Genomic DNA, 13,659 nt, shown 5'->3' with positions numbered 1-13,659 from the left:
GAGTGCACACCAACATGAATCCCAAATGTATCGACCACTCCCAGTTAACAAACTGTAAAGAGGATAATGAAATATATTGGCTGGCTAAAACTATTGCAAACCCAAGTGAGAGGATCGCAGGAGAGTGCCCCATGAAAGAAAGATGGGTATGTTTTGAACAAGAAAGTAAAACCAACTTAGAGGATACATTCAAGGAGAAAGAAGTGCAATTGAAAGGACAAAGGGATAGGGAGGGACAAATAAATGGTAAGAATCTTTTTATCGATATGGTGGAAAAGATTACAAAAGAATTTAATTTGACTGATTGTTGGGTGTGCAAGGGGACACACTTAAAATTTGTCCATGGGATGGTATCAGTTTGGGTCCCCTAGACATTTTAAAATGGATTACATGAAAAAAAGTATGGTGGTACCCAAAAGAAGGGAAGGAGAGTGGAAGCTCAAATCCACAATAATAGGGGAAGAGTGTTTATCAAGGAAAGGGAAAATGCATACTATAGAAGCAGGAGAAACACCATGTGATAGATATCTAGCAGCAAATGACACACACACACCAGGTGGATGCCAGAAACCCCCCATTCATATTGGTCAATAGAAAAAACTGAAAGTAGATGTGTATATAGTGAAAAACTGTTTGAATGCTTAGGAGATTATATTAACCCATTCTGGGCAATAGAAACCCTATCCAAATATTGGAAACATACAACAAATCAAGATTCTAATTTCTGGGATGCACCTAAAAGGTTTTTTTTGATCTGTGGTAACATGGCATATGTGAAGTTACCGGGAGGGTGGACCAGGAGTTGCACAATTGGAGCAGTAAAACCATCCTTTTTCTTACTGCTTAAGGATGTGAAATCAAACTTGGGAGTCCCAGTATATGATGATCTGGCCAGAAAGAAAAGGAGTTTATTTGGCGGAACCCAAAATTGGAACAATGAAAGTTGGACCCCACAAAAGATTATCGATACTTATGGGCCGGCTGCCTGGGCCCAAGGTGGATCCTGGGGGTACAGAAGCCCAGTATACATGCTCAATCGAATCATCCGTTTACAAGCAGTACTTGAAATAATGTCCAATCAAACAACTCTGACCATTGATCTCTTGAGCCAGCAGCAACCACAAACATGATCAGTAATTTACCAAATTCGATTGGCAGTGGACTACCTCCTCGCAGAGGAAGGAGGGATCTGTGGGAAATTTAACATTTCAAAATGCTGCCTAGAGATCGATGACCACAGTCATGTAATTAAAAACATTACTCAAAATATTAGGAAACTAACCTATGCTGGAATGCAAAAATGGACCCCCTTTTTGGAGACCCCGATTGGTGGGACAACTTGTTCACCTGGAACGGTAAATGGTGAAGAAATTGGTCTTCTTTGTAGTGCGTGCACTAGTAAGTGTAATATTTCTACCATGTGCAATTCCATGTCTAGTCCTGATAGTACCCAGCATTGGCCAAGGCAGCATCATGCTGCAAGGTAACGTAGAAGGGAAAAATGGCAAAAAAGTAACGCTAATAAAAGAACAGAGTGATCAGAATGCCAGAGATATGCTTGAACAGTATGAGAAACTGAGAAAATTAGAAATTGGACTTTAAAAGGTTGATGCAGGCTAGAAGACTGATCAAATCGTTAGAGGGGGAATTGTTAAAATAGGTCAGAAACTATTGTAAAATAGTTGATCGCTGTTGAGCGTGTACTGTTGGTTTGGTTATGGTAAAAGGGGTTTGAAGGGTAGTTAGAAGAAATACGGTACTCCACGTACCGTATTACACCTAAGTGAAGTGCAGCCCCCCAAGGGAAAGGAGCCAGCCTGGACTGAACTGCCACGGGCCAATCGAGCGCCTTAAACCTTCATGCAAATGAGGGATCCAAAAATAAACCGATCCAAAGGGACAAAAAACAGGATAAAAAGGGGGCTTCTGACCCACGGAACCTGTGCTGCTCCACCTGGAACGTCGGGGACGTCGCTGCTCAGAAGACCCAGCGCCGGCGCTGCAGCATCCTTGAGGGGAACGCTCCTGCTCAGCCCGCGGGCCTCCATGCTTTAGGCCTTTCTTTTTTTATTACATTAAATGCTGAAATCACTTTTCGTACCGGGAATGTTTCTAACAAGTATGCTTGTGTTAAAGTGCCTGCTTGGATGGCAATGAACACAGGATGAGGACACCTGTACAGATCTGCCAACGATCAGCACTCACCGTCTGAAGGCAGTGAGGGCCGGGGCCAAAACTGAAGATGATGATAAAAAAGGACTAAAACCACAACCAAGGAATACACATGCTCTAAAAGGGTGGAACCGAGGAGGGGGAGCCACTCTAAACAGTTCTTGGAATATGTAAACTAGTCTGGGAAAAAAGTTTACTATGCATAAGGGTCTATGAATATGCAACAGGCTGGTGGAATGGAAAAGGTATTTAATGGGCATCTCCAGAGATAAGTGTGCTCCTGGTTCAGTGCCAAGATGCACCCGGCCGTAACAACCTTTGCTCTATGGTCCTTGTCTCCTATCGTCCTGTATTAAAATGTTTAAATTTTCACAGGAGAGTGAGCGTGTTTTTCACAGCCCCGAGCAGAGAGCTCTGCCCGGGGGCTCCCGGGAAAGGCGGCGGCGCTCGGCAGCGGCCCCAGCCCGCGGGAATTCGCCCGCACCGGGACAAAATCCTGCCCCGAAGGAGGCACTTGGAACGCCCGCCTGCGGCTCTCCCTGCCCCAAAGATCCCGGCAGCGGCCCCGCTGTCGCAGCTGCGGCTCTGGAGCAGGGAGGCTCCGCGGGACCCCCGGGCTGTGCCCCCTCCCAGGCCGTGCCCGCCCCGGTGCTGATGTTCCGCCCGGGCTCTCTCGCTGCTCCCGGCTCCCGCAGTCCCGCCGTGACCGGGCACCGACCGCCCGGCGCCGCAGGGCCCCGAGCCCCTGCCCAGCAAAGGGTCGGTGTCCATCGCCGGCCCTTGCCGGGGGCTCCGGCCATTGCCCGGCCCCGGCACAACCTGCAGCTCCCAGCGCAGCTCCCCCGAGCCGGGCACTGCGGCTTCCGAACGAGGCAGAATATTCAGCTCCCGGAATCTCTGTTAGCTCTGCTGACATGTGCAAAACCAGCTGCTGCTGAGGCAATCCCAGCTCCGACTGAAGCCTTCCCACCCAAAATGCTGCCTTCGGTTCGGACACACCATTAAGAAATCCAAGAGCAAACTGAAAGCTGATTAGAGAATCTTGGAAAATCACATCCGAGAACATTTTGTTATAAAATCACAAATGTTAACAGAAGCTGAGAAAGTCAACAATGTTAGAAAACAAGCTTCCAACACTGGGACTACAAGAGCTCGGGCAATCCATTTGAATGGAATGAGCCCTCTCTTTCTGACAGGTGAGCAATGCCATGGAATTTCCCAAACCAGGGAAATGGGGAGCCCTGGCAGCAGCGGCTTCACACGCAGCAATGACACAGAACAGGGCAGGGCAAGAGGCTGACAAAACTATAACATCTACTTGCAATGAAGAACCTGTTTCTACTACAGCCACTATTAATATAGAGTCAAAAAGACTAAAAATACTAGTAATAACAACTGTACCATTAATAGCAAAAATAGAGATCATTGAAATAATAATGGTAATAAAAACCCTACCATACTTATACGAGGTTTGCATGGCCAGGTTTTGGTAAGGGAGGGGCTCTAGGAGCACCTTCTGTGAGAGCAGCTGCTCCTCCATGTCCCACAGAGTCAATTCCAGCCCACTCCAGGATGGACCGGCCACCAGCCAAGGCTGGGCCAGTTAGAAATGGTGGTAACGCCTTTGGGATAAGAGATTTAAGAAAACAAAAACTGGTGATCGTGTAGATGTAACTGTGAGCAGGGAAGAGCAGGGTGAGAACATGTGAGAGGAACAGCTCTGCACACCCCAGGGCAGGGCAGAAGGGGCAGGAGCTGCTCCAGGTGCTGGAGCTGATTGCCCTGAGATTCCCTGGTGCAGTTCCTGGTGAGGCAGCTGGGCCCCTGCAGCCCATGGAGGGCACGGAGAGCAGAGATGCACCTGCAGCGCCTGGAGGAGCCCGTGCCGGAGCAGGGGGGTGCCTGAGCGGAGCTGTGACCCCACGAGAAACCTGTGCTGGAGCAGGGACCTGGCAGGGACCTGCAAACCCCTGGAGAGAGGAGCCCACGCTGGAGCAGGGTCCTGCTAGGACCTGTGAGCCCATGGAGGAGCGAGCCACGCTGCAGCAGTTTGTGAAGAACTGCTGTCCCTGAGATGAACTCACCTTGGAGAAGTTCATGGAGAAGTGTCTCGGGGAGGGACCCCAGCACAGCAGGGGAACGACTCCTCTCCCCGAGCAGCAGGAGAAACAAGAGGTGATGACCTGACCAGAACCCCCATTCCCTGTCTCCCTGCACCCACTGGGGGAGGAGGTAGAGCTGGGAAGGAGGGAGGGATGGGCAGAAAGTGTTTTTAAAGCTTTATTGTACTTCTCACTGTCCTGCCCTGATCTGGATAGCAATAAATTCCACTAATATCTCTAATTTCGAAAATGTTTTGCCCCTGATGGCATTTGCTGAGTGATCTGCCCCAGTCCTTAACTCAACCCATGAAGCCTTCCTTCTGTTTTCTCTCTCCTGGCCATCTCTGGAGGGGAGTGAGAGAGCAGCTTTGGTGGGTGCCTGGCATCCAGCCAGGGTGAAGAGACAACACTTCCTTTCCTTCATTCTTTCTTTCTTTCCAGAGGTCACCATGCAGAGGTTGAGTGGGGCTTTGATGGAGGGAGTGAAGGTGGTGGGGAGTGGTGGGGACAGGAGCCACAGGGACGTGGGACAGGCATCAGAGGGGCCCGGGCAGCTGGCAGGGGGCAAGGCCTGTCCCCCTGGCCCAGCAGCAGCCCCGTGCCCTGCCCAAGGCGCTCCCAGCAGGGGCTGGGCCCCAGAGGCAGGGGGAGAGCCCAGTCCCGGGGGCGGCGTTTCTGCCCCGACCCCCGTCCAGCCCAGCCTGCCCCGTGTGCGCAGTGACCGCTGGCACGGGCTGCACTGGACACTGTGACCTGCTGGGGACACTGAGAGCTGCCCCGCTGTGACACTGCCCTTGGCACTTCACAGGCACCAAACAGACCCCGGCCAGCACCGCCCCTTGTCATGTCCCAGGCACCGGAGAGCATCACAGCCAGCCCCGCTCCTGGTGGTGTCCCAGGCACCAGAGCACATCCCAGCCCCGCTCCTGGTGATGTCCCAGGCACCAGAGCACATCCCAGCCCCACTCCTGGTGATGTCCCAGGCACCAGAGCACATCCCAGCCCCGCTCCTGGTGATGTCCCAGGCACCAGAGCACATCCCAGCCCCGCTCCTGGCGATGTCCCAGGCACCAGAGCACATCCCAGCCCCGCTCCTGGTGATGTCCCAGGCACCAGAGCACATCCCAGCCCCGCTCCTGGCGATGTCCCAGGCACCAGAGCACATCCCAGCCCTGCTCCTGGTGATGTCCCAGGCACCAGAGCACGTCCCAGCCCTGCTCCTGGTGATGTCCCAGGCACCAGAGCACATCCCAGCCCCGCTCCTGGTGATGTCCCAGGCACCAGAGCACATCCCAGCCTCGCTCCTGGTGATGTCCCAGGCACCAGAGCACATCCCAGCCCCGCTCCTGGTGATGTCCCAGGCACCAGAGCACATCCCAGCCCTGCTCCTGGTGATGTCCCAGGCACCAGAGCACATCCCAGCCCTGCTCTAGGTGATGTCCCAGGCACCAGAGCACATCCCAGCCCCACTCCTGGTGATGTCCCAGGCACCAGAGCACATCCCAGCCCCGCTCCTGGTGATGTCCCAGGCCCTATGAGTGTTCCAGGTGTGGGAAGAGCTCCTCACACAGCCCAGCCTTGACCCAACACCAACAGAGGCACCACCAAGGGCAGCGCTGCGAGTGCCCCCAGTGTGGGAAGAGCTCCGTGCGCTGCTCCAGCTCCATCCCCCACGGGAGGATCCGTGCTGGGTGATCCCCAGTGAGCCCCGGTGGGCAGAGCCCCGGTGATCCGTGGTGCCGCTGATCCGTGTTGGGAAGACACCTGGCTGGGGGCTCCACATCCTCCTGGCTCCCCTTGGCCTGGATTTTTTTTTCATTTCTCTTTGCCCTTTCAAAACCCTCAAAAGCAGGTAAAAATAAAGACGTTGAGCTAAGACAAGGATGGGGACATGGGGGTCTTGCAGGGAATGTGGGGGATGCTGGGTTTGAGGGACCGGAGGGTTCCTGGGAGGGCCCTGGGGGTTGCTCAGGGCTTTGGGGACACCAGGCTGAGTGGCTCTGGCTGCACTGGGAGACCCTGGTGGAGGTTCTGGGGAAGCTGGTCAAGGACCCCCTGTCCCTGTCCCCATTCCTGGTCCCATTCCCAGTCCTATTCCTGGGCTCTGCCCCCCTTCCCGGTCCCATTCCCAGTCCCTGTCCCCAGTCCTGATTGCGGTCCCCATTCTCAGTCCCATTCCCAGTCCCTCTCCCCATTCCCTGTCCCCATTCCCGGTCTGATTCCCAGTCCCTGTCCCCACTTTGTGTCCCCATTCCCAGTCCCTGTCCCATTCCCTTTGCTCATTCCCATTCCCTGTCCCCATTCCCAGTCCCTGTCCCCATTCCCTGTCCCCGCTCCCATTCCCTGCTCCCATTCCCAGTCCTATTCCTGGTCTCTGTCCCGATTCCTGGTCCCATTCCCAGTCCCCGTCCCCATTCCCCGTCCCTGTCCCCATTACCATGCCCTGTCCCCATTCCCATTCCCTGTCCCCATTCCCGGTCCCGGTCCCTGTCCCCATTCCCATTCCCTGTCCCCATTCCCATTCCCTGTCCCCATTCCCGGTCCCTGTCCCCATTCCCGGTCCCTGTCCCCATTCCCATTCCCTGTCCCCATTCCCGGTCCCTGTCCCCATTCCCATTCCCTGTCCCCATTCCCATTCCCTGTCCCCATTCCCGGTCCCTGTCCCCATTCCCCGTCCCTGTCCCCATTACCATGCCCTGTCCCCATTCCCATTCCCTGTCCCCATTCCCGGTCCCTGTCCCCATTCCCATTCCCTGTCCCCATTCCCATTCCCTGTCCCCATTCCCGGTCCCTGTCCCCATTCCCAGTCCCTGTCCCCATTCCCATTCCCTGTCCCCATTCCCAGTCCCTGTCCCCATTCCCGGTCCCTGTCCCCATTCCCATTCCCTGTCCCCATTCCCATTCCCTGTCCCCTCTCACCGACGCCGCCGCCATCGCTCCAGCCCCCCCGGCCCTCACGTGACCGAGCAAACCCCGCGCTGCTCCCGCCGTATTTGCATAGCCCCGCCCCTTGGCCTGGCCCCGCCCCCGCCGGCTGCAGCCGCGTCCGGGCGCTGTTTGCTCCCAGTTCCCTCCCAGTGCTCCCAGTGAGGCGGTACCGGGAGGGAGAGCGCTCCCAGCTCCTTCCCGGTGCTCTCACCATCGTTCCCAGTGCTCCCAGTGAGGCGGTACTGGGAGGGAGAGCGCTCCCAGCTCCTTCCCGGTGCTCTCGCCATCGTTCCCAGTGCTCCCAGTAAGAGCGGTACTGGGAGGGAGAGCGCTCCCAGCTCCTTCCCGGTGCTCTCACCATCGTTCCCAGTGCTCCCAGTAAGACGGTACTGGGAGGGAGAGCGCTCCCAGCTCCTTCCCGGTGCTCTCACCATCGTTCCCAGTGCTCCCAGTAGCGCTCCCAGTGCCGGGCGGGGCGGGGCCGCTTTGGAACCCCCCCAGGGCAGAGCGCGGCTGCTTTTGGGTGTCGGCACCGCCCGGGCCGGGCTGGGAGCGGAGGAGGAGCGGGAGGGAGAAGAGGGAGAGAGGAGGAGGAAAAGGAAAGGGAAAAAGAGGAGCGGGAGGAAAAGAAGGACCAGGAGGAAGAGGAGCGGGAGGAGGGACAGCGGAGGAGCGGGAGGAGGAGCAGCCCCAGCCCCAACTCCACGCGGTTCCCCTGCTCGGGCCGCGGCTCCTGCGGCTCCGCCAGCATCGCCCCCAGCAGAACCGCAGGGGAGCGGGGAGGGGGAGCTCGCCCCAAATCCATCGCGGGGTCTCCGGCAGGGTTGTTTGGCAGGGCAGGGGATGTTTGGGTCTTGCAGGACCCCAAAGCTGAGCCGGAAATGGCCCTGCAGGGACCTTGGGGGTGCCACGTGGCGATCACCCGGTACCGGCAGGCAGAGGAGGGATATCAGATATGAGAAGGTCGGAGACCGCCCAGCCCCGAGCACCCTCAGCGCTGAGAGGGACACAGAGCCCCTGGTCCCCAGCCCTGCACAAGCATTCCCTGAGGCCAGAGGGATGGAGACCCCCTGAGCATCCCCCAGGGTGAAGGGACAGAGACCCCAAGCATCCCCTGGACTGAGAGGGACAGAGACTGCCCCGAGCACCCCCTGCCACAGGGTGAGAGGGAGGGAGACCCCCCAGGCATTCCCTGGGTTGAGAACAATGGAGACCCCCTGGAGAATGGCCTGGGGTGACAGGGACAGGGACAACTCCCTGGAGAATGACCTGGGGTGACAGGGACAGACCCTGGGGAATGGCCTGGGGTGACAGGGACAGGGACAACCCCCTGGGGAATGGCCTGGGGTGACAGGGACTGGGATACCCCCTGGGGAATGGCTTTGGGTGACAGGGACAGACCCTGGGGAATGGCCTGGGGTGACAGGGACAGGGACAACCCCCCCAAGCCCCTCCCAAGCATCACCGAGGGCGAGAGGCACAGAGACCCCTCGAGCATCCTCTGGGGACCGGACAAAAAAAAGAGTTTTTTGAGTTTCTAAACAGATATAAAAAATCAAACTTAACTCTGCATAAAATACTTGACGGATATTTGATTTTCCCACAAGTCACTTGTGATGGAAACGCAAACAAATCCCAAACATGAATAAACTGACAATAGAAGCAATTCTGTGGCAATTCCAAGTTTCATCGCTTCCTGCACAGCTCCAGCTCAGCTGCTGGCAGGTTCTGATAAAAGAAAAGTGAAAATTTGTCCCAATACAGATTTTTAAAAGGAAGGCAAATCTATGTGCAACTGTCACAAAGGAGACAGGGACAAAGAAAATAATGATTCTCACATTTGGCAAAGTCTCCAAGCCTATGAATTCGGGAGTTATTTGGGAATTTAGACACTTGAGCTGGGCTTCTGGTAGGACTTTAGTTGCCTTGTGTTTCTCACCTTGTGGTGAATGATCCTTGTCAGTCTCGCTGGTATCATTTGGTCCCTTTCCTCCAGTGATTTTAACAAACTTTTCTAGGAAGGACAACAAAATATTTTCTTTACACTGGCCACCCACAACAGCCATTTTCCTCATAAGTTCTCCCAAAAGTCACACTGAAGAAGCTGCATTGAAGTTTCCAAGAGATCCTCCAGAAAGAGCCAGAACCTCCTGAGAGGAGGGAACCATGCTGTTGTCAAAGGCACTTGGGGTCAGACATCAGTGCCCTGAACTCACTGTGCCAAAATAATGTCTCAATCTGGTTAATAAAATTGTTAGAGAGATGCCTCTGCCCCAATTAAGGTGCTAACGAGACCAAATCCCAAGTGGATTTTATTGAACAGTAAATGTGAGGTAGAGGGAGAGATGGAAGAAAGAGAAAAGGGGGGAGAGCAAGGGAGTGACAGGGACAGAGACCTCCCCTGAGGTGGGGCAAGTGTGACATTGTCCCCTGTGTGCGTGGCCTTCCCAGGGTGGGGGTTTTACACCTGAGCCAGTTTGGGAAAGGGGGGCGGTGTTCACCCCCCACCCCGAGCAGGGATTGCCTCACTGTTTCAGGGTGCAATGTAAGATGTAACCCAAAGTATGTTTTCAGTCACCATCTTCATAAACTGTGATAAACAGGTGGGGCAGTGTTCTTTATCTCTTCCATGGCTCAGCCCTGATAACGCCCTCCAGGGGCTATCTTCTGTTAATGGGCCATTGAGTGCCACTGCAGGACTGATAAAATTACATCATCCCATTGTGGGATGCTCCGCCCAGGGGGAGGAACCAAGCATTCCTACCTGGATATAATCTCACCCTTGCAACACCAGGACCACCTTGCCTACTGGATTCCCAGAGGACAATAGCCCCATAACCACCACTGGACCTTCAGAGCAAGACCCATCAGGTGATCCCTTCTGCTGGATCACTGCTTTGACAGAATCACGATCATCACTCCAACAGGGCTGGAGCCTTCATTTCATCAGACGGCTACCACCACCCTGACCAACGGGGTGTCAGGTTAAATCCTGACTCTGTCAGATTAAGCCAGTGTTTCTGTATCATTGCCTTGATATTGATTTTTTTTTATTAAATTGTAATTCTGGCTTACACTCTCCTCCTGGTTTGCCTTCAAACCAGTACAAAACTCATTGTGCTCATCCCTTGTTTTCCTCCCAAAACAGAATTTTCCTTCTCCAAACCATTGCGAAATGGAGGAGAAGGCTACGAGGAAGGGGAAGGAGCCCCTGGAAACCCAGGCAGCTGAGGAGGAAGTCACTGCCCCTTTCCCCCTCTCTCCTGCTCCATCTCCCAGCACAGCACAGCCCCCGACTACAGGACAACCTCTCTGCCAACGCCATCCTGCCGGGGACGCACTGCGGGGATCTCCTTCCCCTTCCCTATGGCACGGAGGCAAATCCCATCCTCTCCTTGTCCTTCCTCCCCCAGACAAGGAGCTGAGGATGGAGACCAGGAAGGACAAATCCCCACGGCAGAACCTCCTGGCAGAGGCCGTTTTGAGCAGCTCCATGACGCAGGAATCCAACGGGGAGGAAAAGCCCTGGAGATCCCACAGGAGGAGGGGCTGCAAACCCAGCCCAGGGTGCTCTGAGGAGGAAAGACCCACCCTGTGCCAGGAAGGTGGACAGAGCTTCAGCCAGATCTTGGAGCTGGTGGTCCATGATAAGCTTCAGGATGGGGAGAAGCCCTACAAGTGCTTGCAGTGTGGGAAGAGCTTCAGGAAGAGCAACAGCCTGATCTGCCACCAGATGATCCACACCGGGGAATGGCCCTATGAGTGTGGGGAGTGTGGGAAGGGCTTCAGCTACAGATCCAAGCTCATCATCCATCAACGCATCCACACTGGGGAGAGGCCCTACGAGTGTGGGCAATGTGGGAAGAGTTTCAGCCTAAGGTCCCACTTGATCCGCCACCAGAGGATCCACACCGGGGAAAGGCCATACAAATGTGGGGAATGTGGGAAGGGCTTCAGCTGCAGCTCTGCCCTTGTCATCCACCAACACATCCACACTGGGGAAAGGCCCTACGAGTGTGGGGAATGTGGGAAGAGCTTCAGCCGAAAGTCCCACTTGATCAGCCACCAGACGATCCACACTGGAGAAAGGCCATACAAGTGTGGGGAATGTGGGAAGGGCTTCAGCCAGAAGTCCCAACTGATCATCCACCAAATGATCCACACTGGGGAGAGGCCCTACGAATGTCCCAACTGTCAGAAGAGCTTTCAGACCAGATCCATTCTTCTCAAGCACCAGCAGATTCACACTGGGGAGAGGCCCTTCCGCTGCCCCCACTGCAGGAAGGGCTTCAAGCAAAACTCCCATCTCATCAGGCACCAGCACATCCACACCAGGGAGAGGCCCTACACGTGTCCCCAGTGTGGGAAGAACTTCTCCAGGAGCTCTCACTTGACCAGACACCAACGGAGGCACCAGTAAGGGAAGCCCTGCAAATGCCCTAGCTGCAGGAAGAGCTTCGTGCACTGCTCCAGCTCCATCCCCCATGGGAGAACCCATGTTGGGGAAGAGCTCTGGTGATCCATGTTCCCTGTGATCCATGCTGGGAAGAGATCTTTCCCTTTTCCTGCCCCTGCCAATGACATGGTGTGGGATCAAAGAACATGAGGGTCTGGCCATGGCCCTGTCATCACATTCACTCCCACCACAGGTCATTGCCAGGGGCAGGACAGGAAAGGGACTCTCTCTCTCTCTTTGTGTCCCTGAGGAGAAGGGTGTCCTTTCCAGGCTAAAGGAAATACATGGCCAGGAAGAGCCAGTCATTTGTGATGTAGTTTTCCCTGTAAATAATTTTTCTTATCCCTTCTGTTATCAGTATTATTTCTGGTCCTGTTTGTTCCTTGTCTCGTTGCTGTTCCCAGTAAATTGTTCTCCTCCCAGCCCGGGATCTTTGCCTTTTGTGCTTTCCATTGGAGGCAGGAGGGCAGCAGCTGAGTGGGGGCAGGCTGAGGTTGGATCTCAGGAAAAGGTTTTTGCCCAGAGACTGCTGGGGCACTGCCCAGGCTCCCCAGGGAAGGGTCACAGCTCCAGGGCTCTCTGAGCTCCAGCAGCGTTTGGACACCGCTGCCAGGCCCAGGCTGGCATTGTTGGGGTGTCCTGTGCAGGGCCAGCAGCTGGACTCGAGGATCCTGATGGGCCCCTCCCAGCTCAGCCAGTTCTGTGGTTCTGGGATCCCATGGCCCTGGGGAGGGGACTGCCAATGGTTGCCATGGCAACGGGCTCTGGCTCCAGGCACGAGCTGGTGTCCACAGCAACCACCCCAGGCATGGGGTCTCCATGGAGCTGCCCAGGGACTGACCATAGCAACAGGGACTGGTGATGGTTGCCATGGAAACTGACCACAGCAACAGGGGCTGGTGATGGTTGCCATGGAAACTGACCATAGCAACAGGGGCTGGTGATGGTTGCCATGGAAACTGACCACAGCAACAGGGAGTCCTGGTGATGGTTGCCATGGAAACTGACCACAGCAAAAGGGAGTCCTGGTGATGGTTGCCTGCTAAGGATCAGATTTGTCACAGGCACTCAGAGGGGTTCCATGGGGACTTTCCAAGAGTCTCCAGGCTGTTCAAGAGCCGGAATGTCACAGGCAGAGACAGGGGCTCCATGGAGACCTCCCAGGGGTTTCTGGGGATTGTAAAGAGCCGTGTGGTCAGCAAGTTTCAGCAAGTGAGATGGAAGGAAATGTGTCTGAGTAAGTGAAAGATGGAAGTTTTTACTTGATGAAGTTTTTACATGACGTTTGGTTGTTATGTTGACGGTTCGGAGATAAGGGGTGGAATGTCCTAGGGTGACGTTATGGTGCTTGTATCCCCAATTGTGTGTTCTGTTTATGCTTGATGTTATGTTCTGTGCCTTCAGGACTGGCTCCAAAAAGTGAAGGTTTGTTTTGTCTTGTTATCAGCCAGCTCACCTCTCCCCAAAGTCTGTGTCTAGGAGAGGCTAGGGCTTGCTGGCTTTCTTGCTTGCTTGCTGGCTTGCTTGCTTTTGCTTTGCTCTTGTTCCTGCTTTTTGCTTTTGCCCTTGCTTTTGCTTATTAGTTAGTTTAGCTAGGCAATCCAATTTTTTCCCTGGACTGTTTTTTTTCTTTCCCTTTCCTGAATACCATTTGAACCTGCTCAGGACTAGGACTTGGGAAACACCAAGACACACTGAAAGCCAGCATTTTGTGACCTGCAGCAGTCATCCCCAGCGCCAGAGACCGATAACAGGGCAACCACTCCCAGCAGAGACTTTCTGAATTTGACACCTCTTCAGAGTGTAGAAAGACTTTTTGTCATCTGGTGTTGTTCATTTTTTGTGCTGGGGAGTGCTTTGCCTGCTCAATAAACAGGTTGTTTCCACTACTCTCTGAGGAAATTCTTCCTGAGCCAGGTGGGGGAGGGGCGGTGGGGGGTTTGCTTTCTGGGGGCTCCTTCTGAAGGTTTTCTCCCAAATTTGTCCAAAACCAAGACACAT

General features: G+C 54.7%; 1 protein-coding gene across 4 annotated transcripts in view; it reads left to right on the top strand.

Annotated features, from left to right (window-relative positions):
* The window catches only part of LOC137466802 (zinc finger protein 271-like), a 678,770-nt gene extending 666,919 nt beyond the window's left edge, over positions 1–11,851 (top strand). Inside the window, exons 5-6 of one of the 4 annotated variants that reach the window (XM_068178458.1) lie at positions 5,804–5,823; positions 10,808–11,851. In XM_068178458.1, coding sequence (XP_068034559.1) covers positions 5,804–5,823; positions 10,808–11,622 — 835 coding nt within the window. In that variant the 3' untranslated portion in view covers positions 11,623–11,851. The remainder of the gene's footprint in view (positions 1–5,803; positions 5,824–10,807) is intronic. The other 3 variants (XM_068178460.1, XM_068178461.1, XM_068178459.1) reach the window with 3 other exon arrangements.
* The last annotated feature ends 1,808 nt before the right edge of the window (positions 11,852–13,659 follow it).

This window comes from Anomalospiza imberbis, unplaced genomic scaffold, assembly GCF_031753505.1.
Source record: "Anomalospiza imberbis isolate Cuckoo-Finch-1a 21T00152 unplaced genomic scaffold, ASM3175350v1 scaffold_44, whole genome shotgun sequence".
NCBI lineage: Eukaryota > Metazoa > Chordata > Aves > Passeriformes > Viduidae > Anomalospiza > Anomalospiza imberbis.
Note: the sequence above shows the minus strand (reverse complement) of the source record. Positions and strands in the feature narration are given on the sequence as shown.